This window comes from Neolamprologus brichardi, chromosome 3 (assembly GCF_056152115.1).
Source record: "Neolamprologus brichardi isolate AB-2024 chromosome 3, ASM5615211v1, whole genome shotgun sequence".
Taxonomy (NCBI): Eukaryota; Metazoa; Chordata; class Actinopteri; order Cichliformes; family Cichlidae; genus Neolamprologus; species Neolamprologus brichardi.
The window spans coordinates 377,110-398,525 of record NC_142106.1 but is presented as its reverse complement, the minus strand read 5'-3'; the positions used below and the strand labels follow the sequence as shown (position 1 = coordinate 398,525).

Here is a 21,416-nt window from a genome sequence, read left to right as displayed (position 1 = left end):
CACACACACATCAAGAATTTATGAAGTGCACATATTTTGAATATATTTTTGTGTATTTCTTGAGACATTGTTGAATGTCTTAGCAGCGTAAATATTCATGGAATAGTCTAAGGAGCTTGGAAAGAAAAGCGTCTGGACTTGTTTAAGTTGCTTGAAAATGTTTCCCCTCTTATCCGAGAAGCTTCTTCAGTTCTAAGGGTCAAATGGTGGACAGTCCCAGATTTAAGCTCTGTGGGAGTATCCCCCCAAAGAGGGACAAAGGACCCCTGATGATCCTCTACCTAATCACATGAGCCGAGGTGTGAAAACGGGTGTGGGTCACAATCAGCCAGGGTTTCGGGCGAGCTCATTGTGAAACCTGGCCCCACCCTATCATGTGATTTCCTGAGGTCAGGTGGCCCAGGATGTGAGTGGGCGTTAAGGCGTCTGGGAAGGGTTCTCAAATCTGGATTATAGATGGCAGACAGTTGGTGTCGTAAACCACCGCCTCTGTTCAAAGATGGTCGCTCTCAGTGGACATAAATGGCTTCTTTCACTCCTCTTTCAAGACCAAACACCAGTGAGGGAGGATAAGAAAGACAGACGCAACAACATTGTCATCCCCTATGTGGCCGGTGTATCAGAGAAACTCAGGAGAGTTTTCTCCAAGCACGACATCCCGGTGTACTTCAGACCCAGCAACACACTCAGACAGAAACTGGTTCATCCCAAAGACAAAACTCCAAAACACAAACTTAACAATGTCGTGTATGCTGTATAGTGCAGAGAGGAATGCCCAGACCTCTAGATTGGAGAGACCAAACAGCCACATCACAAGAGCATGGCGCAACATAGAAGAGCCATCGCCAAAGGACAAAACTCAGCTGTTCATCTGCATCTTAAGGATAAAGGACACTTTTTTGAGGATGCCAATGTTCACATTTTGGACAGAGAGGACAGATGGTTTGAAAGAGAAATGAAAGAAGCCATTTATGTCCACTCTGAGTGACTATCTTTGAACAGAGATGGTGGTTTACGACACCAACTCTCTGCCATCTGTAATCCAGTTTTGAGAACCCTTCCCAGAGGCCTTAACGCCCACTTACATTCTGGGCCATCTGACCTCAGGAAATCACATGATAGGGTGGGGCCAGGTTTCACAATGAGCTCGCCCGAAACCCTGGCTGATTGTGACCCACACCCGTTTTCACACCTCGGCTCATGTGATTAGGTAGAGTATCATCAGGACTTTGTCCCTCTTTGGGGGGATACTCCCACAGAGCTTAAATCTGGGACTCTCCACCATTTTACCCTTAGAACTGAAGAAGCTTCTCAGATGAGAGGAGAAACATCTTCAAGCAACTTAAACAAGTTCAGCCGCTTTTCTTTCCAAGCTCCTTAGACTATGAAGACCTGGATCACTGAGAACCTTCACAGACATATTTATGGAATAATTCTCACTTCTCAGCAAACGCTCAGCGAACTTATTCTGCTTCATTCTCTGCAGTAAGTCCACTGTAATCGTCACAAATGCTTCTCTGCTTCTCTTGCTCTGTTCCTCATTCACACTTTGTAAGACATCCTCGTCCTCACATTGACTCTTAAAACATTGTAGGTCATCTGGACTCAGATCTGTCTGGATCTTCTTCAGCTCGTTCTTCACAAAAGTGATGATTTTGTCCTCCAGTATCTGGAACATAATATTTTATGAATGACCCAGAAACTTTTCTCACAACACAGACAAAAAAAAGTACACAGGAGGAGGTATGTTTCTGGGAATCATTTTAATTAGGCACCATAAACACAATCCCTCAATGAAATTCAAACTCTGGCTGTCTAAAAGAATTGGGAAAAGGTAAATTCCACATATCTAATTTGTTCTACTGCTCTTAAATCTAAATGTTGTCACTAAAAGGTATCACGCATGTTGTTCATAAGAACCTTTATCTCATACACACAACTTTAAGGATGCTCTATCTGCAGCTGAATCTGGATATTATGAAACATTTATCCGATCTGGTGACGCAAACAGTAAAACTCTTTTCTCAACTATATTTGTGTCTTTTAGCCACCTAAGTGTTACCTAAGTGTGTGGTGTAACAATTTTATGCCCCTTTTCAGTACTGTAATTTTACGATAATAATCATTTGTTATTATTGCTGTATAAAAACATGTAAGGCTGCTTCAGGGCATCCATGGCATGAGGCAGAATGTTGTATCAGACCATGGTCCATAGCGCTGTGTCAAATTTGTAATTCCCACTGCCGTAGCAAATTAAATCTTATTAACCCTTTATGACCTACCATAGAACCAAGTCTGCCAGAGCTTATATTATATTTTTACATGTTGTAGAGCCATTTTTGGGAGCATTTCAAGTTGCTATACATCAATACAACCATTACAGCCTAAATTTTAATAATATGTATGCATTAAGTGCATAGTAATTGCATAAATTGCAAAAAGAAGTGCCACAAACTACAAAAAAAACGTTTTTGTTTTTTTAACATATATTTCTAGTTAGAGAAATTTAAGAGACTTATCCCTCAAAACTGTAAATACAAAAAAGTTGCACAAAATAGTTTCCCACCACAGGAAATTTATTTTGAGAGCCTTCATAATTTTATTTTTGAAATACACCAATTTTTATACACTGCAGGAAAAACAAAAATAAATATTATAGTGCAAAAAAGCAGCATATGCATCAAAAAAAACTATTTCCAGCAGTGCAATATGAGTCCTAAGCAACCCAGAAACGACACAGAAAGTCATAAACTCAAAAATAACTTTTAAAAACACCAGTATAGGCTCATGAGGCCTGGATGGTAAAAAACTACATTTCCGCGAAAATGACATCTCTTCCGGTTTTGGGCAGGTCATGGCGGACATGCGATAGTTCGCGCTGACATCTAATCCAATGTAGGAAGTTTTATGAACAGCTGATCGGATTGGCAAAGCGTTTTTTCTGGAATATTATGTTTTTGTTGCTGCAAGTGCTTTTTATGCAGTTTGCAAAGCTATATGTGGAAGGAAACCGTGACCTAGGACAAGATGATGGCATAAGATGTAAGTACAACTCCTCCGGTTTCATATGCAAAAAAAATTATTGTGCTAACTCACGTGGTTGCAGTGCTACTGGGATTTAAATGTAGTTACGCAAAACGGAGCGTGCCCGCTCTGACCGGTTTTAAAGGGTTAAACGACAAAACTTTCTCCTGATTTCCTTCTGAAAATTTGAACATGACATATTCACAATCCATATTCCTTATGGATTATTATAATTTATCCTTTTTAGATTATAGAGACATGTGTGTGGTAGACTTCAGCTGGTGCAAATTTCAGCTGCTTGTGTTAATAATAGAACCCATTACTACTGTCCCTCAACAACTTCACTTGCTTCCTGTGAAATATCACAATGATTGTAGATTCTGCTTCTTTCTTTAAGTATCCCCATAAAGTCACAGCTCCATGTGGAAACAGAGAGGAAATGAGGAGAGTCCAGAAGGAGCTAAGTAGAGAGATAAGGAGGGGAAGGGACAGCTACAGGAGAAAGCTAGAGGAGCAGCTCCAGCAGAGTATTCCGTTTCGTTACTCAAGGAGAGTAACATATTCGGAATACTTTGGATCACTTAATATATGGCGAACACAGCTACTGCCAGATTGGCGTCTCAGAATAGGTTGTGTGATTAATTCTAAGTCAAATATATTTTGCTTGAAACAAAACACAAACAAACAAAAAGGAGAAAATGGCAAAGATAAGAAAAATTGAAGAAGATTTGGAGGAGATTAAGCTGTCGCTTAACTCGTTGTCAACAGACGTCGAAAGAATAGTTAAGCAACAAGGAATTTTAACGACTTTAATGAACCAAATCAAAGAATTAAAAAGCTTGATTAAGGAAAAGAATAAAACAATCCAGCTCTTAGAAAGGAGAGTGGAGGATTTAGAACAGCATGCACGACTGGAGGACGTGATTATTACCAGTTTGGAAACCAAACACAGGAGCTATGCAAGAGTTACTGAGACTGGGAGTGGTGTGAGGTCTGGTGGAGATGAGCCCCCGGTGGAGGAGAAACAAACAGAGCGTCAAGTAGTGGAGTTTTTTGCAAGTAAAAAACTTCCCCTGGATAGCAACAACATTGCGGCGTGTTATACCCTCCCCAGAAAGAATGCCAGGGCACCTGCAGCAATAGTAGTAAAATTTCTGAATCGAAAACACAAAATTGAGCTACTGAGGCAGTCCAGACAACTGAAAGGGAGTGGAGTATATGTGAAGGAACATCTCACAAAAAAGAACGCCAATATTGCCAGACAAGCCCGTATCATGCGTAAAGAAAAAAAAATCCAAGCAACATGGACAAGAAATTGCAAAGTGATGATAAAGCTCAACGGAACACCAAAAGAACCCAAGTTTGTAATGATCAGGGATTCCAAATCCCCCGTAGATTTGGACAACTACGGGGGATGATTACGCTGTTGCGGTCGGATGGCAGAAGGTCTGTTATGATGTGCTTGCTAACAACTAGCCGAACTTATTCAATGAAAGACACTATTTCCGACTGTCGAAGGGGGAAAATGGCAAGGTAGGAGACAGTTGACTGGAAGAGTATTAGTGTGAAGCTGCAGGTAGATATGGAACTGGGATCAACGGTGTTACCATTATGCGCGGAGACGAGATATAGATCTGACCCGCAGTTATTTATGGATCAGAAAGAACTGTATAGCTATGAGTGGTTTCTCAAAATATGTTGTGAAATACTTTTATGGATGTTGATGGGTATTTCATAAGGGTAACAGACATTTAAAGAATACCCAATCACAATGACTGAAGATTCGAATTACAAATTACATGATTTTGAAAATAATATCAATCCAGAAGGGAATGTGCTTAATGCAATTAATGTTACATGCGAGTATTATACTGAGAATCAATTTAGGGATAATGTTGACTTAGGCAATACATTTTCATTAATTCATTTCAACTGTAGATGCCTCTATAAAAGTTTTGTTCTGATCAAAGATTTTTTGAATAATCTGAAAGGCAAGTTTAAAGTGATAGCACTATCAGAAACATGGATAGATGAGGAAAGGGGTTGGGACTTTCACATTGATGGGTATGAATTACATCATATAAACAGATCTAATAAGAAGGCAGGAGGTATGGCACTTTTTGTTGATAGTGATTTGAAATGTAAACAGGTTGAATATATGTCTGTGGCTATTGATGATTTAATGGAGTGTGTGACAGTAGAAATAGAAATGGAAAGAAAGAGTAATATAATTGTTACTTGTATGTATAGAAGGCCTGGGACACTGATAGAAACATTCACAGATGTAGTAGAAGATTTATTGAGCAAGGTAAAGGGAAATAAGACATTCTGTATTTGCGGTGATTATAATATTGATTTTTTTTAAAATGTCAAATCATAAGGCATCATCAGATTATTTTGAGTTATTATTTGGAAGAGGGTTCTACCCTCTGATTACTAAACCTAGTAGAATAACTGGAAAGTCAGCTACTTTAATTGATCACATTTTCATTAATTGCTTGGAAAGCAACATTATAAGTGGTCTTGTCGTGAATGACATAAGTGATCATTTACCTGTTTTTGTTACTTTAGATTATAAAATGACACTAAAGGAGGAAGTGTGTGTGGACAGACATATGAGAATTAAAAATGATGATGCAATAAATAAGTTCAGGCAAGATCTTATGAAAGAAGATTGGAATGAGGTTTATGTGAATTACGTCAATGCTGCATACGAGGCATTCTTAAATACTTATTTGGTTTTTTTATGAAAATCACTGTCCACTGGTATTATATAAGCAAAAGAAAAAGAAAACTACTGGTAAACCATGGATAACAAAAGGACTAGAAAATGCATGTAAAAAGAAAAATAAACTGTATAGAGATTATATAAAACTTAGAACAAAGCCTGCTGAAATGAAATATAAAGTTTATAAAAATAAGTCAGTATTAATTATCAGAAAGGCTAAGAAAGAGTATTATAATAAATTATTTTACAAAAAAAAAATAATGTTAAGGGTACGTGGATTATCTTTAAAAAAGTATTGGATAATAAACATACTGTCACGGACCCGGTTCCTGGGACTCGGGGTCCGTGAACGGTGTGAACCTTTTATTGTTATTGTTATCATTATTATTGCGTGTATGTTTGCTGCACTGTGCTCTTGTGTTCCATGCTGGTGTGTGTGTGTGTGTGTGTGTGTGTACGTGTGTCTGCGGGTGTGGCTGGAGGATGAAGGACAGCCACCTGCAGGCCTGATGGGTGTGGCCCTGCCAGCTGCTGGTCACGCCTAGGTTCCCACACACCTGCTTCTGATCAGGCTCGTCGGGGGAGCTACTTAACAGAGCAATGGAGCTTCCTCCGGCGCAGGATCGTTGAGTTAGACTCCATGTCAGTGTCGCAAGTTCTGTTAAGTGTATGCCTGCTGGAGTGGTGCCATAACGGCTGCGTCTGTTGGTTTTTCCTCAGGAGAGCGGAACACGGGACTGCAGGACGCACGGGGTGTGCGTAGGCACAGGAGCAGAGAGCACGGAATACCAGCACTTGGGAGAAGGCACGACACAGGAGTTGAGGGAGCACTCGGGAGACTTATCGTGTGGTGTATATTTACCCCCACTGTAAATAAATGCACTGTTCATTGCACTAAGTCCAGCGTTTGGGTCCTTTCTCCAACATTCCCCACGGCTTGCCCTGGCAAACCGTGACAGAACGATCCTGCCAGATGGACCCAGCGGACTTTTCGGAGAGGTTCAGGAGGGAGGTGACAGAATAATCCCACCAACCACCATGGACCCAGCGGACTCGGGAGTCGCCATGGAGGAGGGATCGCTCACACAGCTCTGGGGTTACTGCCGAAGCGTAATCCAGGCTGTTGATCCACACAAAAGACACATACAGGTAGTGTTTTTTGACAATTACCTCTCCTCCACTACCTTCTCTATTAGCTTTCCGGACATTGCAAAACTAATTCAGATTGTAACCGTGCTGAGGGCAAGCTCTAGTTTTGAACTGTTTGGTTTGGGCTGTCCGGGCAAGGATGATGCGGCTGCCTCCCTGGCAGCCCTTGCTGCCTGGTTTTTTCTTAATAGGCGGAGAGTTTTCCCACCGCCGCTTGCTGCTCACCTATTGGACCCTCCACCGCAAGGAAGACTGCGCCCTACTCCAAGTCCTCTCACTCCTTCAATGGCCTCTGTGTCGGCAGTGCTGGTCACCACAGTGAGTAAACCGGACCCTGTCATTTCAATTAATCCAGTCACAGATGAACAGGGGACAGAGTCCTTTGCCCCGCCATCACGAAAGAGACGGCGCCGGCGTCATCTTCGCCAAACCGAAGCTCACCTCACTCCTGTGGTTTCGGAAGAACCAGCTGACTCTGGACTAGCCGCACAAAGAGCCGCATCAGACTCTCATCTACATCCTCAGTCGGAGGTCGATTCACCGGCTGCACCCACTCCACCAGCGTCCCATCAGTCTGCAACCATCACAGCACTCTCGGCTTCACCATCCACATCACCTGATCTACCATCGTCTCCACCGCCTGCAGCTGCTGTATCACCATCTTCGCCTCCGGATCAACCATCTGTAGCTGCAGCGCAGCCGCTGGAGCTCAGCGAGCGGGAGGAGCCCGCGCCGCAGCCGCTGGAGCTCAGCGAGCGGGAGGAGCCCGCGCCGCAGCCGCTGGAGCTCAGCGAGCGGGAGGAGCCCGCGCCGCAGCCGCTGGAGCTCAGCGAGCGGGAGGAGCCCGCGCCGCAGCCGCTGGAGCTCAGCGAGCGGGAGGAGCCGGTTGCTTCTTTGTTTTTAGTGGATGGTGACACCGCCGACGCTGCTGTAAGCCAGCCAACAGTGCAGCTAGCGTCTCCTCGTTCAGCGATCTCCACACCGCTCAGCTCTTCACCATCTGTAGCAGTGCCACCTGCTACGACGCCACCCGGACCTGCTCGGCCCGAGCCGGAGGAGCTCGTGCTGCCAGCCGAGGAGCAGCTCAGCGGGCAGGAGCCGGAGGAGCTCGTGCTGCCAGCCGAGGAGCAGCTCAGCGGGCCGGTGGAGCCAGCGCCGCTGCCGGAGGGACCTCCACGTCTAGCGCGCCCTCCCCGCCGTCCACATCCAGCGCGTCCACGTCAGCGACCAGCGCGTCATCAGCCATGTACCACATCTCGCTGTTGCTCACCGGAGCAGCGCCACCGGGCCCGGGGCAAGCCGCCGGAGGAGCAGCTCAGCGAGCCGGTGGTGCCAGCGCCGCTCGCTGAGGAGCGCGGCAAGCCGGAGGGGGCCGAGCTGGAGCTCAGCGAGCGGAGGGAGTGGGACGAGCCGGAGCAACCCGCGCCGCAGCCTGAGCTGGAGCTCAGCAAGCCTGTGGAGCCCGCGCCGCCACCGGAGGAGCTCAGCGGGCAGGAGGAACCCGTGCTGCCCACGCAAGACCTTGGAGAGCCGGAGGGCTCAGCACGTCCGCGACCCGCACGACCGCAACCAGCACGTCGTAGATCAGGTGCCACACCTCGCGGTTGCTCGTCGGAGCTACGCCGCCGCTACCGGACCCGTGGCCGCCCGCCGCTGCTGCCACGCCGCCGCTACCGGACCCGTGGCCGCCCGTCGCTGCTGCCACGCCGCCGCTACCGGACCCGTGGCCGCCCGTCGCTGCTGCCACGCCGCCGCTACCGGACCCGTGGCCGCCCGTTGCTGCTGCCACGCCGCCGTTACCGGACTCGTGGCCGCCCACCGCAGCTGCCACGCTGCCGCCACCGGACCCGGGGCAGGCCGCCGGAGCTGTCACACCGCCGCCAGATCCGTGGCCGCCCGTCGGAGTTGCAGCGTCGCCCCTGCCAAATCCATGGCAGGCCACCAGAACCGTTTCGCCGCCGCCACCGGACCTGTGGCAGGCCGCCGGAGCTGCTGCGTTTCCATCAAGGGGTTAGAGGTAGGCCACCTGAACTGTTTTGCCGCCACTGCCTAACCCACAGCAGGTCCCGCTTGTTTTGCCGTCCTACGGGTCGGCCGCCAGAACTGTGTTTGCTGCCACCGGACCGGGGGATTGGACTGTTGAACTGTGTTTTTCTTTTGTTGCTTTGTGGTGGCTGTTTGGCGGAGAGGTTTTGGGTTGATTCGTTGATTTAAGAAAAGCTTTTGACACTCTGCAACACTCCATCTTGATTTCTAAGTTAAGTACTTATGGTGTGAAAGGAATAGTATTGAACTGGTTAAGCAGCTATTTAGATAATAGGTTTCAGTATGTGCAGTTTTAGGCAATTCATTTGATAGAATGAAAATAGAATGTGGGGTCCCTCAAGGTTCTGTTTTAGGACCAAAACCTTTTAATTTATATATAAACGACATTTGTGATATGTCAAAAATGTTAAATTTTGTTTTGTTTGCAGATGATACAAATTTTTATTGTTCCGAAGAAAACTTGAAAGAATTGGCTAAAATTATGGATATTGAAATGAAAAAAATTAAAAAATGGTTTGATGTAAGTGAGTTATCGCTGAATTTGAAAAAAACAAAGTTTAATAATTTGGAAACCGTGTAAAGGAGGAAGAGGTAGTATTATCTATAGAGGGAGTATTTATTGAAAGAGTGACAGAATTCCATTTTCTGGGTGTAATAGTGGACAAGTTAACATGGAAATCACATATTGAACATGTTAAAAAAAAGTTGGCTAAAAGTATTTATATCCTGGGTAATGTAAGATATATATTAGATTACAAGACAATGAGAATATTATATTTTTCATTGTTTCTACCCTATCTGAGTTATTGTGTTGAAGTATGGGGGAATACATACATGACTAATATGAAATCCATTATATTTATTACAGAAGAGAGTGCTTCGAATTATGCATAATGTTAAATATAGAGAACACACTTATAGTTTGTTTATAAAATCGAAATTATTAAAACTAGAAGATATAGTGAAATTACAGACATTGATTATTATGTTTAGGGCAAAAAATAAAACAGTACCTCCGCTGCACCTGTCTGCTGCAGCGTGCCTCAAGGATCTGTGTTAGGCCCTATTCTTTTCTCACTGTATATGCTCCCTCTAAGTGCAATCTTTGAGAAATACCACACCGTTTTCCACTGCTATGCTGACGATATACAGATCTACTTTGAACTAAATGATGATCTTGCTTTGTCCTTGCACTGTTTCCAAGAGTGCATGCGCGAGGTCAAAGAATGGCTCCTAGCAAACTCTCTTATCCTAAATGATAAGAAAACTGAAATTGTGGTATTTGGCAGCAACGTTCCTCGTGGCCAACTTCGTGATGCCTTTGGTTCCCTTACCAGCTCCCTTTCTGACACTGTTAGCAATCTGGGCGTGTTGCTTGACAGCTCATTCAAACTCGATAAACAAGTATCTGCTGTAGTTAGATCTAGTTTCTACCAACTCCGTCTCATCTCTAAGGCTAGGCAGTATGTTCCGCATAAGGACCTGGGAAAGCTCATCCACGCCTTTGTGACCTCAAGGCTGGATTACTGCAACTCACTTTATTTTGGTCTTCATTCTGCCCTCCTTCATAGACTGCAGACAGTCCAAAATGCTGCAGCACGCATTCTGACCAGAACTGGGAAGTTTGCCTGTATCACTCCTGTCCTAGCTGACCTGCATTGGCTACCCATAAAATACCGCATCCAATTTAAAATACTGCTGCTTACGTTTAAAATTACCAACAACACAGCACCGAGCTACCTTAAGGAACTCCTTAAATCGTATGTTCCTGCCAGAGCATTAAGATCATCTACTCAGTTACTCTTGGTTCAGCCTAGATCTCGGCTGAAGTCTAGAGGTGACCGGGCGTTTGCCCTGGCTGCACCAGAGTTGTGGAATAACCTTCCGATTGTGATCCGTCTGATTCCATCCAATCTTTTAAATCACGGTTAAAAACCTATTTGTTTAATCTTTACTTTCCTGCTTGTTAATGCTCGCACCTGACTTTTAGACATTTTCTATTTTTTTCTTATACATATTTTTATGGCTTGTGCTTTTATTATGTTTTTATTTTGATATGCATTTTATATTGCCCCTGTGTATTAGTGGCATTGACCTGTGAGGATATTTGATACTTTGCTAAGGCCTTATAATACTCGTGTTACTTCTCTGTCTCTTATGTTAAGCACTTTGGTATACCGCTGGTTTTTAAATGTGCTCTATAAATAAAGATTGTTGTTTTTGTTGTACCTCTTAAGTAACAAAGTTTATTTGTATTGTGTTTGGAAAATGGGGACGGCAGAAGGAAGTTTTATTTTAAGCATTGGTTTGCTCGAACCACACAAAGGCAAATGTGTCTGTGGCAGGAATAAGGCACGGCGGGTCCAGGGATCAGTGTTCACAGACATTTTTTATTCAAAACACCACACACCACACCCTACACACACCTGAGTCCCTGTGTTTTAACGTGGCGGGCGTGATTGCGGATGCCGTGCAGGTGCGTCCGCCCTCCCTGCACGCCACCGCAGACCACGCCCCACCACACACCCCCATCGCCCGATTGAGGCCGGGGAGTCATCCGGCCGAACCTACTCCCCACCGGTCCCCAACCCCGGAACAGAGCAAAGTCCGTCGCGGAGGCCGCCCACACCTCCAATGGCGGCGAGCCTTGTCCGGGGGTCGGCCACGCCTCCAGCAGCAGCGGCGAAACCGGTCTGGAGCAGCGGCAAGCCGGCACGACCCCGCCGGCCCCGGGAGGGGCTCACTACCCGGCGCATCTGACGCTCCGGGGCAGCTCGATCCTCGGCCTCGGGCACAGGTCGAGCAGGCTCCCCTGGCACGGGGACCGCCATCTCCCCTCCCGGTTTCTCCACCGCCGCTGGCTGGAGCGCTGGCTGGAGCGGCTCGTCCGCCGCTGGCTGGGGCGCTGGCGGGAGCGGCTCGTCCGCCGCTGGCTGGGGCGCCTGCGGGAGCGGCTCGTCCGCCGCTGGCTGGGGCGCTGGCGGGAGCGGCTCCGGCAGCCCCTCCCGCGACTCCTCTTCCTCCAGCCGGTGCAGACCCTCGCGCGCCTCGTCTGCCACCTCCGGTCGGAGCGGCTCATCCACCGCTCCCGGCAGGAGCAGCCCTTCACCCGGCTGTTCCCCCTCCTCCGGCAGGCGCAGATCCCCGCGCGCCTCGTCTGCCACCTCCGGCTGCTCAGCTGCCCCACGCGGCTCCTCCACCGCTTCACTGCCCTCGGTACACACCTGTGGGGGTGGCGCCCAGACCCAGAGCAGCGCCGCCAGCTCCCCAATCCGTTGCAGGTGGCGCTCGGACTGGTCCTGTAGCTCTGCCTGCTGGCGACGCACCTCCGCCGCCTGCTCCCGCTGGGCGGCCGCCATTTCGGCCACCCTCTGGGCCTGCTCCTCCACTCCCTGGCTCCGATAAGGACCCGCCGTGCCGCCTCCTGGGTTTCGGCACCACTGTGGCATAAATAAGGCACGGCGGGTCCAGGGATCAGTGTTCACAGACATTTTTTATTCAAAACACCACACACCACACCCTACACACACCTGAGTCCCTGTGTTTTAACGTGGCGGGCGTGATTGCGGATGCCGTGCAGGTGCGTCCGCCCTCCCTGCACGCCACCGCAGACCACGCCCCACCACAGTGTCCAAAAGTCACAGGCATAAGAAACTGGAATTCTCTCAATGATCATTGTGTTGTACAAATGTTTCTCAATTTAAAATCTGCTATAAGAATAAAATGATAAACCAGTATGAAGAAGGTTGTGTATGGGAAATGAATTACTGCTGTACCATGTGTGAAACAAAATAAATAAATAAGTATTATCATGCTGTTTACAACTACATGAATGTGATTTATTACTATTACTGAAGTTCCGCGGCTCGTAGCCAAACTAGCTTTACTTTGTTGTGTGGGTCAAGTTTTCTAGCGAGAGACAGAGAAAGGCGTTCAAAGGCTGCTTCAACAGAACTTATTGTTTCAGAGGAAAAACAGGAACACAGTGTACAGTCGAGTCTTAATAGCTTACTTACAACTTGGCTCATCAGGCACTCTTTTTGGCTGCAGTGGTTATTATTATATTTACATGCTTCCAGCTCCCGTTTCTGCTCTGTGACAGCTCGTACTTTTCCTTTTTCTCCCTCCTTGCGCTCAGAGGTGGGTAGTAACGAGTTACATTTACTCCGTTACATTTACTTGAGTAAGTTTTTGAAAAAAATATTCTTTTAAAGTACCTTTTTTGCACGATACGTTTTACTTTTACTTGAGTACATTTGTAAAGAAGAAACTGTACTTTTACTCCGCTACATTTGTAAAATTGGACTCGTTACTTTTTAAAAAATAATTAGTTTAGCAGCAGCATGGTGGCACGGTGGTTAGCACTGTTTTGCCATACAGCAAGAAGGTCCTGAGTTCAATTCCACCATCAGGCCGGGGTCTTTCTGTGTGGAGTTTGGACGTTCTCCCCATGTTTGCGTGGGTTCCCTCCGGGTACTCCGGCTTCCTCCCACCGTTCAAAGACATGCTTGTGGGGATAGGTTAATTGGATAATCCAAATTGACACTAGGTGTGAATGTGAGTGCGAATGGTTGTCTGTCCCTGTGTGTTGGCTCTGCAACAGACTGGTGACCTGTCCAGGGTGTACCCCGCCTCTCGCCCTATGACAGCTGGGATAGGCTCCAGCGCCCTCCACAACCCTGAAAAGGATAAGCGGAAGCGAATGGATGGATGGAATTCATTTAACACATTAGATAACATGCCGCCAGTGGAGTTCCCGGTAACTTTTTTACCAATCAGATGTGGACATGCAGTCACATGACCAGTTTGAAACGGTGGCGGGCAGAGCCGCCCAAGCGTATCAAGGTAGTGGACACACGGAAAGAAGAAACACATGAACACATGGCAGAGCCAATAGTCTACGCTAGAGCTGAAGAGGATGAACAGCATTTTTCTCACATATAAAAAATGTTTCACTTACAAGCAGTACAAAACAACAGCTATGTCTTCAGTGTCGGTGTCTTCAGTGAGAGCCAAAACAAACCAACTTTTCAGCGTGAAAAAACTCAGCTCGTGTAACCTGAGGAAACGGTAAGTTTTCTCTAAATATCTTTTTAGCTGTGGTTAGCTGGATGTCAGTCTTATGTTACAGCAGCTGTGTCGAGCTCGAGCTGGGAGTCATATTTTTGGTGCTACGTTGTAGTGAGATAAGTTTGCTTTGTGAAGCTTCGGCTGTACTTTTTACTGCTCGCTGGTTAGCTAGCGTGAGCTATAAGCTAACAGATAGCCTGGTTAATGACGCTAGAGTTCCACGCACATGTAAACACAGCTTGTCTCTACTGCTTTAACTGTTAAAACAGAAGGCAATACTGCAGGTGACCAGGTTTATTATGTGAAACAGCAGCTTGTTTGGTTTAAACAGTCTGCATTAAGCTGGGCAAACACTGTGTGATTTTTTCAGTCGCGTTATTCAGCTCCTGCTCAAACTGTACAATTAAATCGCAAAGGTTAGAAGTTCATAGGTCACGATGCAGGCCTGCTGCTCTGATGCGAACTGAGTGCTCAAACTGTGCGTCCATAACATGAAGTTTATCATACAAAATCTGTCTCTCGCTCTCTCTGTCTTTCACTCACACAGACACTGTCATGGTCCTGGGTCGGTGACCCAGCGCTTTAAGTTTATTATTATCATTTTCTAGTTTATTGTTATGATTATTATTTGAGTTGTCTTCGGTCTGCCTCTGAGTCTGCGTCTGTATCTCTGTCTATGGTGTCACCCCATCTGTTTGTGAATCTGTCTGTTTAGTTCAGCGTCTTGTCTGGTTCCCGGTGTCTGAGTTAACTGTTTTATTGTGAAGGTCTGTGTCTTTTGTGAGTGTACTCAGTTTACGTTTCCCCTGTCTCGTCAGCTGTGATTTCTCCCAGGTGTGTTCCCCTCCTGTCTCTCATCCCTTGATTACTGCCATCTGTGTATTTAAGCCCTGTGTTTCTCTGTGTCAGTGTCGCGTCGTTAACGTCTGCTCACCCTTAGATTTCACTGTGTGTTCCGTTACCCGTTATGCCTGCCTGTTAGTTTATTTTCCCCCCAGTGTAGTTAGTCTTTTGTTCAGTCTGCAACTTGCAATAAAGCTGTTTATTTTGAGTTCAACTTTGCCTCAGCGAGTCCTGCATTTTGGGTCCTTCCTTCCTGCCTGCCTGCACACAGCCATGACAGACACACACACCACCACCATCAACTTTGCTAAATTACTAATGAAAAACTTTGACCAGGCAGCTGCAATTGAGCAGCAGTGTCCATCCAACTCTTTTCATGGTTGTTGTAGTCTTTGTCATGGTCCTGGGTCATTTTGACCCAGTGTTCTCGGTTTTCCCGTGGTTTTGTATTTTGTTCCTTATGTTCATTGGATTGTTTGGTTTGGTATTTGGATTCCCTCCGTGTCCATGCTTTTATTGTGGTGTTTGTTCTGGTACCGTGTTCCCGTCCTTTGTGTTCTGTGTTCTCCTCATCCCCTCGTGTATTCATCCTTGTTCTCTGCCTCTCTCTGTCTGTGCTCATCTCTGTGTACTGTGTTGTATTTAAGGTCCACATCTCGGTGTCAGTATTTTCAGTTTTGTGTCCTCCCCGCTCGGTCATGAGTAGTTGTCCTCAGCTGTGTTCCCCGTGTGTTCCCACTTCCCTCATTACCTTCTGTGTATTTATGTCAGAGTGTCCCTTTGTTCCGTGTTGCGTCGTCCCTCTAGGTTGTGTGCATTTCCCGTGTCTTCCCAGCGCCTCAGCTTTAGTTTCTCCCAGTATAGTTTTGTATGTCTTCTTATGTTCCTGTTAATAAAGACCTGCCTTTGAGTTCACCCCCCGTGTGTCTAGAGCCGTGCATTTGGGTCCTCTCTTGCCTTCACACAGCCGCCCCATGACAGTCTTAATAATTTTGTGAGGCCACATTGAAAAGACTCGGATACGGAAGCATAGAGCTGCCACCCAGGCAAAAGAAAAATAGAAGAAGTATATCGTTCTAACAATATACTTTTCACGTTTGAACAATATAATATCACGTTATTACAATATACATAATTATCACGTTCGTACAATATAAATATTATATAGGCTACATCGCAGCTCCAGTCACGGCTTCCATCACCGTCTTTCTTGTCTTTTCCCAGAGTAACAGCCAAACAGGAGGATCCATTGGCTTGCACTGCTTGGCCTTGCACGTGTTCTTATTTTAAACTTAAACTGGAATTCATTGCAAACTGTTTGTGCGGGATATTGCGTTTCTACAAGAGTTAGTAAAAAAACATCTCCAGTGGGATCAAATCTTCTTGCCAAACATCCGCAGCTTGGCAGTGTTTACACCACTATAATGACCAGACCTAAATCTTTTGAAAACCATACATCTTTTCACAGGTTTCAACTTCATCAGACATCACCTAGACTCAGAGCTGGATGAGGCCAGCACAAACAGCAGCCTAACCGACGAAGATGATGGATCCATGGGGTCAGGAAAGCAAGAAGCAGAGGAGCTGGAGAGGTACCTTTCATGTCCATTCACTGGAGGTGTGGATCTATTGCATGGCGTTCCTCGCATCAAGAAGCTGTCGATCAAAATCAATGCAGCTCTTCATCTTGATGCATTCTCAATCATCCAGGAAAGTAAATCTCCAAAAGTTGATTCTGTTCATCTGGACGTAGCGTTTTGTGGGAGAAACGTTTCGTCACTCATCCAAGTGACTTCTTCAGTCTCAGCTGACTGCAGGTTTTCCCAAATCTTATAAACAGTACATTTGCAAAATGACTGAAACCAGCCCACTGAAGGAACAATGGGCTGGGAGGTCAGTTACCTAATCATAATTATGCAAATTCTCATGACCATTGATCAAAAACCACTGACCAAAACCCACTGATCAAAGACCACTGATCAATGGCCATGAGCACCATTCACAGAGAGTTGGGGAATGGCTGCAATCACAGCATTGTAAGATGGTGAAAGATGTACCCAGAAAGACTATCATGAGAAGATTTTTTCACTACTCAGTGATGAAAATACTTATGAGCCCCTGAAACGAGACCCAGGAAGTGGCTACAGGAAGAGGGTGATAGACTGTCTGAAGCAGTTAGAACAAGACAAGGCTATTGACCGGACCTCATACCACAGGCTATACCCAGGGGAGTCTACACCAAGTCTGTATGGTTTACCGAAAATACATAAACAGGGTGCACCTTTAAGACCGATTGTCTGCATGATCAACTCTGTCACCTATAACATCTTGAAGTTTCTGGCTTCGATCCTCAACCCGCTGGTGGGCAGCTCTGAACACCACATCCAGAACACCCTGGATTTTGTTGAGAAGGTGAGAGATGTCATTATGAAGGCAGATGAAACCATGGTCTCGTACGACGTTACATCTCTCTTCACTTGCATCCCAGTCACAGAAGCGTTGGAGGTAGTCTATAAGAGATTACAGGATGACACCAACCTCAGCTACAAGACCACTCTCAGGATCGACCAAGTGTGTTTGAACTGTGTCTTCATTCCACCTACTTCACATACAAAGGTCAGTTCTACAGGCAGAAACATGGGTGTGCCATGGGCTCCCCAGTTTCACCCATCGTGGCCAATTTGTACATGGAAGAAGTGGAAAAGAGGGCTTTGCTATCCTACCCTGGAACACCACAAAGCCATTGGTTCAGATATGTGGATGACACCTAGGTGAAAATCAAATCTCAGGATGTACCACAATTCATGGATCACATTAACTCGGTGGACTGACACATCAAATTCACCAGGGAGGATGTGAAAAGTGGCAAGTTAGCCTTCTTAGACTGTGAGATTTCCATCAGTAATGGGGGACATCTAAAAGCCGACGTGTACCGTAAACCGACACATACGGATCAGTATCTAAGGTTTGACTCTCATCATCCACTGGAGCACAAACTGGGTGTCATCAGGACGCTACAACACAGAGCGAACACCATCCCCACTGACACAGTGGCCAGGGAGGCAGAAGAACATCAAGAAGGCCCTGAGTAAATGTGGTTATCCCAGCTGGACTTTTGTCAAAGAGGGAAAGACACCTAAAGAAAGCTCCAGCCGATCCAGGAGAGAAGGACAACCGCTGCCCAAGCGAAAACCTTTAGTGATCCCATATGTGTCAGGAGTATCAGAGCAGCTGAGACGCATTTTTTTCTAAACACTGGGTCTCTGTGGCTTTTAAACCCCAAAACACACTGCACCAAAAATTGGTCCACCCCAAGGATCGGGTCTCCCGACACAAACAGAGTAACATAGTGTACACTGTTAAGTGCCAGGAGGATTTCCAGGATTTATACATCGGGGAAACCAAACAACCTCTGTCGAAGCGGATGGCACAACACAGAAGAGCGACCTCGTCAGGCCAGGACTCTGCAGTCTATTTACACCTACAGGCCAGTGGACACTCTTTCAATGATGAGGATGTACACATCCTGGACAGGGAGGAATGCTGGTTTGTGCGCGGAGTCAAGGAGGCCATTTACGCCATCTTACAATGCTGTGATTGCAGCCATTCCCCAACTCTCTGTGAATGGTATTCATGGCCATTGATCAGTGCTCTTTGATCAGTGGGTTTTGGTCAGTGGTTGTTGATGAATGGTCATGAGAATTTGCATAATTATGATTAGGGAACTGACCTCCCACCCCATTGTTCCTTCAGTGGGCTGATCAGCTGAGTCAGCTGCAGTCAGCTGAGACTGAAGAATTCACTTGGATGAGTGACGAAACGTTTCTCCCACAAAACGCTATGTCCACATGAACAGAATCAACTTTTGGAGAATACAGCTCTTCATGCTTCAGGAGCTTGTGAAGGACTTCTTAGTTATGCAGGACTCCTGTTCACTGCTGAACAGTCACAGCTTCACAGAAAGAACCTTGAGAGCAAACTGCTGCTGAAGCTTAACCATCACTTCACTGAGTGAAGAAATGGCACATTTTTGCTAAATATGCAGAAATAAATGCACACCCATACAATTTATGGTAAACTGAGCTGCCTTGTATGTACATATGTTGAAGATGCCTCGTTCTAATGTTTTCTCTGAGGCTGCTGTGCCATTTGCAGCAAAAATGAATATAAAGTTTACAGCATATCTTGTCACTGGAAATTGTTTGCACTGTTTATATATTTATATTATTTACTGTAGGTATTGGTGAAAAAAGCTTTATGTTGGGAAAAACTGAAATCTGGAAATTAGAATTGTTGTTGTAGTCTTTTCACCAAGTACTTTTTTACTCTTACTTGAGTAACTTTTTTGAAGACTACTTTTCACTTTTACTTGAGTAATAATATTTTAAAGTAATGTTACTTATACTTGAGTGCAATTTTTGGATACTCAACCCACCTCTGCTCGCGCTCACAGACACATAACGGGTATGGCAGTCCATTCTCCCTGCAGCACGGACTACACTGCCCATGAGGCTACATTCTTTAGGGCTATGCCTGTAGCATTCTGCCTATTATCTTAGCACAACAACAACAAAAATGCGCTCTCTCACCCAGGAAACACACAGTCGCAGAGAGAGCGCGCATCACACTGTAACCATGGCAACCGTAACGCTGCCGCCTGGAACAACAGAACATAGCTTTCAAACAAAACCTAAACAGTCCTGACCCACGACAATATGAATCAGGAAAATACCGCAGTGTAATCCATTTATTTCAACAAAGTAACTGTATTCTAAATACCACTGTTTTAAATGGTAACTGTAACGGAATACAGTTACTCATATTTTGTATTTTAAATACGTAACGGCGGTACATGTATTCCCTTACTCCCCAACACTGACAACAATACATAGTATTAGGTAGTATTTTATCTTTCAAGTGTTGTTGGCCATAGTGTGATTTTATTATTTAGTTGCTTGTAAGGTTTACTTCACTGTGTTGAAAAGTACTTCTAAATAAAACGTTCTTTTATCCATGTATTATTTTCGGCCTGGGCAGCTGCCAAAATCTAACATTTTTTTCTAAAATACTGAGAAGTGCTTGATATTTGCAGATGTATTTGCAGTTCAAAGGAAAGTTTGCTCTACCTTCTGAGCCAGAACCCAGCAGGGAGATGACTGTGAACAGAATAGATGTAAAAGTAGTTGTACATGTACAGACCATAAATATGGAGTCCAGGTGTGTTTGATGATGCTGGGCAGACTGACCACTGGGAACCTCTGAGCTCTCCTGGTCCACTCTGTGGAGGAATAATGAAGAGTCCAAATAATACAATAAAACATCCCAACCTATAATGCAACCTGCTGGTGCTCTGCACTAAAAAAAATATATATTTTTTTAATCTAAAGAAATGAAAAACCTCTACTTGATAATGCCTAGAGGTCTGATGGTAGCATATCTGACACAAAGACATCCTGCCAGTTATCTAATCTTAACATTCTCTTGTTATTGTAATATTCTGTTTATATCTGAACATTAACAACAAGCAAATCTAATCGGTGTAAACATCAAAACCCTGACAACAACTGCTGAATAGAGAATTTTGATTTTGTAAAAACACTGTTCCCTATTAGAAGACCATCAAGGGAACAGTTCACCCTGCCCAGGATAGGGTTACCAGTGGCCTGCGCTAGAGCCAGGCTCAGCGAGGGTGCCCGAGGGTGAACTTCTGGTCGCTGGGCCTTAGTCCATGGGGCATGGTGAGCACTGCCCGAAAAAGGGACATGGGCCCATCTTCCTGCAGGCCCACCACCCGCAGGAGGCACCATAGGGGTCGGGTGCATTGTGAGCTGGGTGGCGGCCTGGAGCGGAGGTCCTGGCGGACCGATCCCCAGCTTCCAAGACTGGTGATTGGGAATGTCATTTCTCTGGTGGGGAAGAACCCTGAGTTAGTGCATGACGTTGAAAGGTACTGGCTAGACATAGTTGGACTCACTTCAATGCACGGCTTGGGCTCTGCAACGAGTCTCTTGGAGAAGTGCTGGACTCAGTCTGGATTTACCCCTGTTGAGAGGTGGTGGGCTGGGGTGGGTATCCTAGTATCTCCTCGGTTTGCTGCCTATATGTTGGGGTTTCTCCCAGTGAATGAGAGGGTTTGTTCCCTGCACCTCCGGGTCAGGGAACGGGTCCTGTCGTCTGCTCTTATGCGCCAAGTGGTGGTTCAGAGTACCCAGCCTTCTTGGAGTCCCTGGGTGGGGTACTGGAAGGTGCTCTGCCTGGGGACTCAGTTGTTTTACTGGGGAATTTCAATACTCACGTGGGCAGTGACAGCAACACCCGGAGGGGTGTGATTGTGAGGAATGGCCTCCTGGATCTGAACACGAACGGTGTTTTGTTTATGGACTTCTGTGCAAATCACAGTTTGGCTATAACGAACACCTTGTTTGAACATAAGAGTGCCCATAAGTGTATGTAGCACCAGGACGCTTTATTCTGCAGGTCAATGATCAATTTTGTAATTGTATCACCAGACCTAAGGGCACATGTTTTGGACACTCAGGTAAAGAGAGGGGCTGAG

At 45.8% G+C, this 21,416-nt stretch overlaps 1 protein-coding gene and 1 pseudogene across 2 annotated transcripts in view; one reads left to right on the top strand and one right to left on the bottom strand.

Moving 5' to 3' along the window:
• LOC102795346 (protein NLRC3-like) overlaps nucleotides 1-21,416 on the bottom strand; it is a 37,392-nt gene that overhangs the window by 11,726 nt on the left and 4,250 nt on the right. Inside the window, exons 4-7 of one of the 2 annotated variants that reach the window (XM_087831062.1) lie at nucleotides 20,845-20,879; nucleotides 20,060-20,199; nucleotides 1,455-1,669; nucleotides 1,309-1,341 (exon numbers count right to left, since the gene is read on the bottom strand). In XM_087831062.1, coding sequence (XP_087687188.1) covers nucleotides 1,309-1,341; nucleotides 1,455-1,669; nucleotides 20,060-20,199; nucleotides 20,845-20,879 — 423 coding nt within the window. Of the gene's footprint in view, nucleotides 1-1,308; nucleotides 1,342-1,440; nucleotides 1,670-20,059; nucleotides 20,200-20,844; nucleotides 20,880-21,416 lie in introns of both variants that reach the window. The other variant, XM_087831058.1, reaches the window with a different exon arrangement.
• On the top strand, nucleotides 500-1,210 carry LOC148103071 (uncharacterized; annotated as a pseudogene).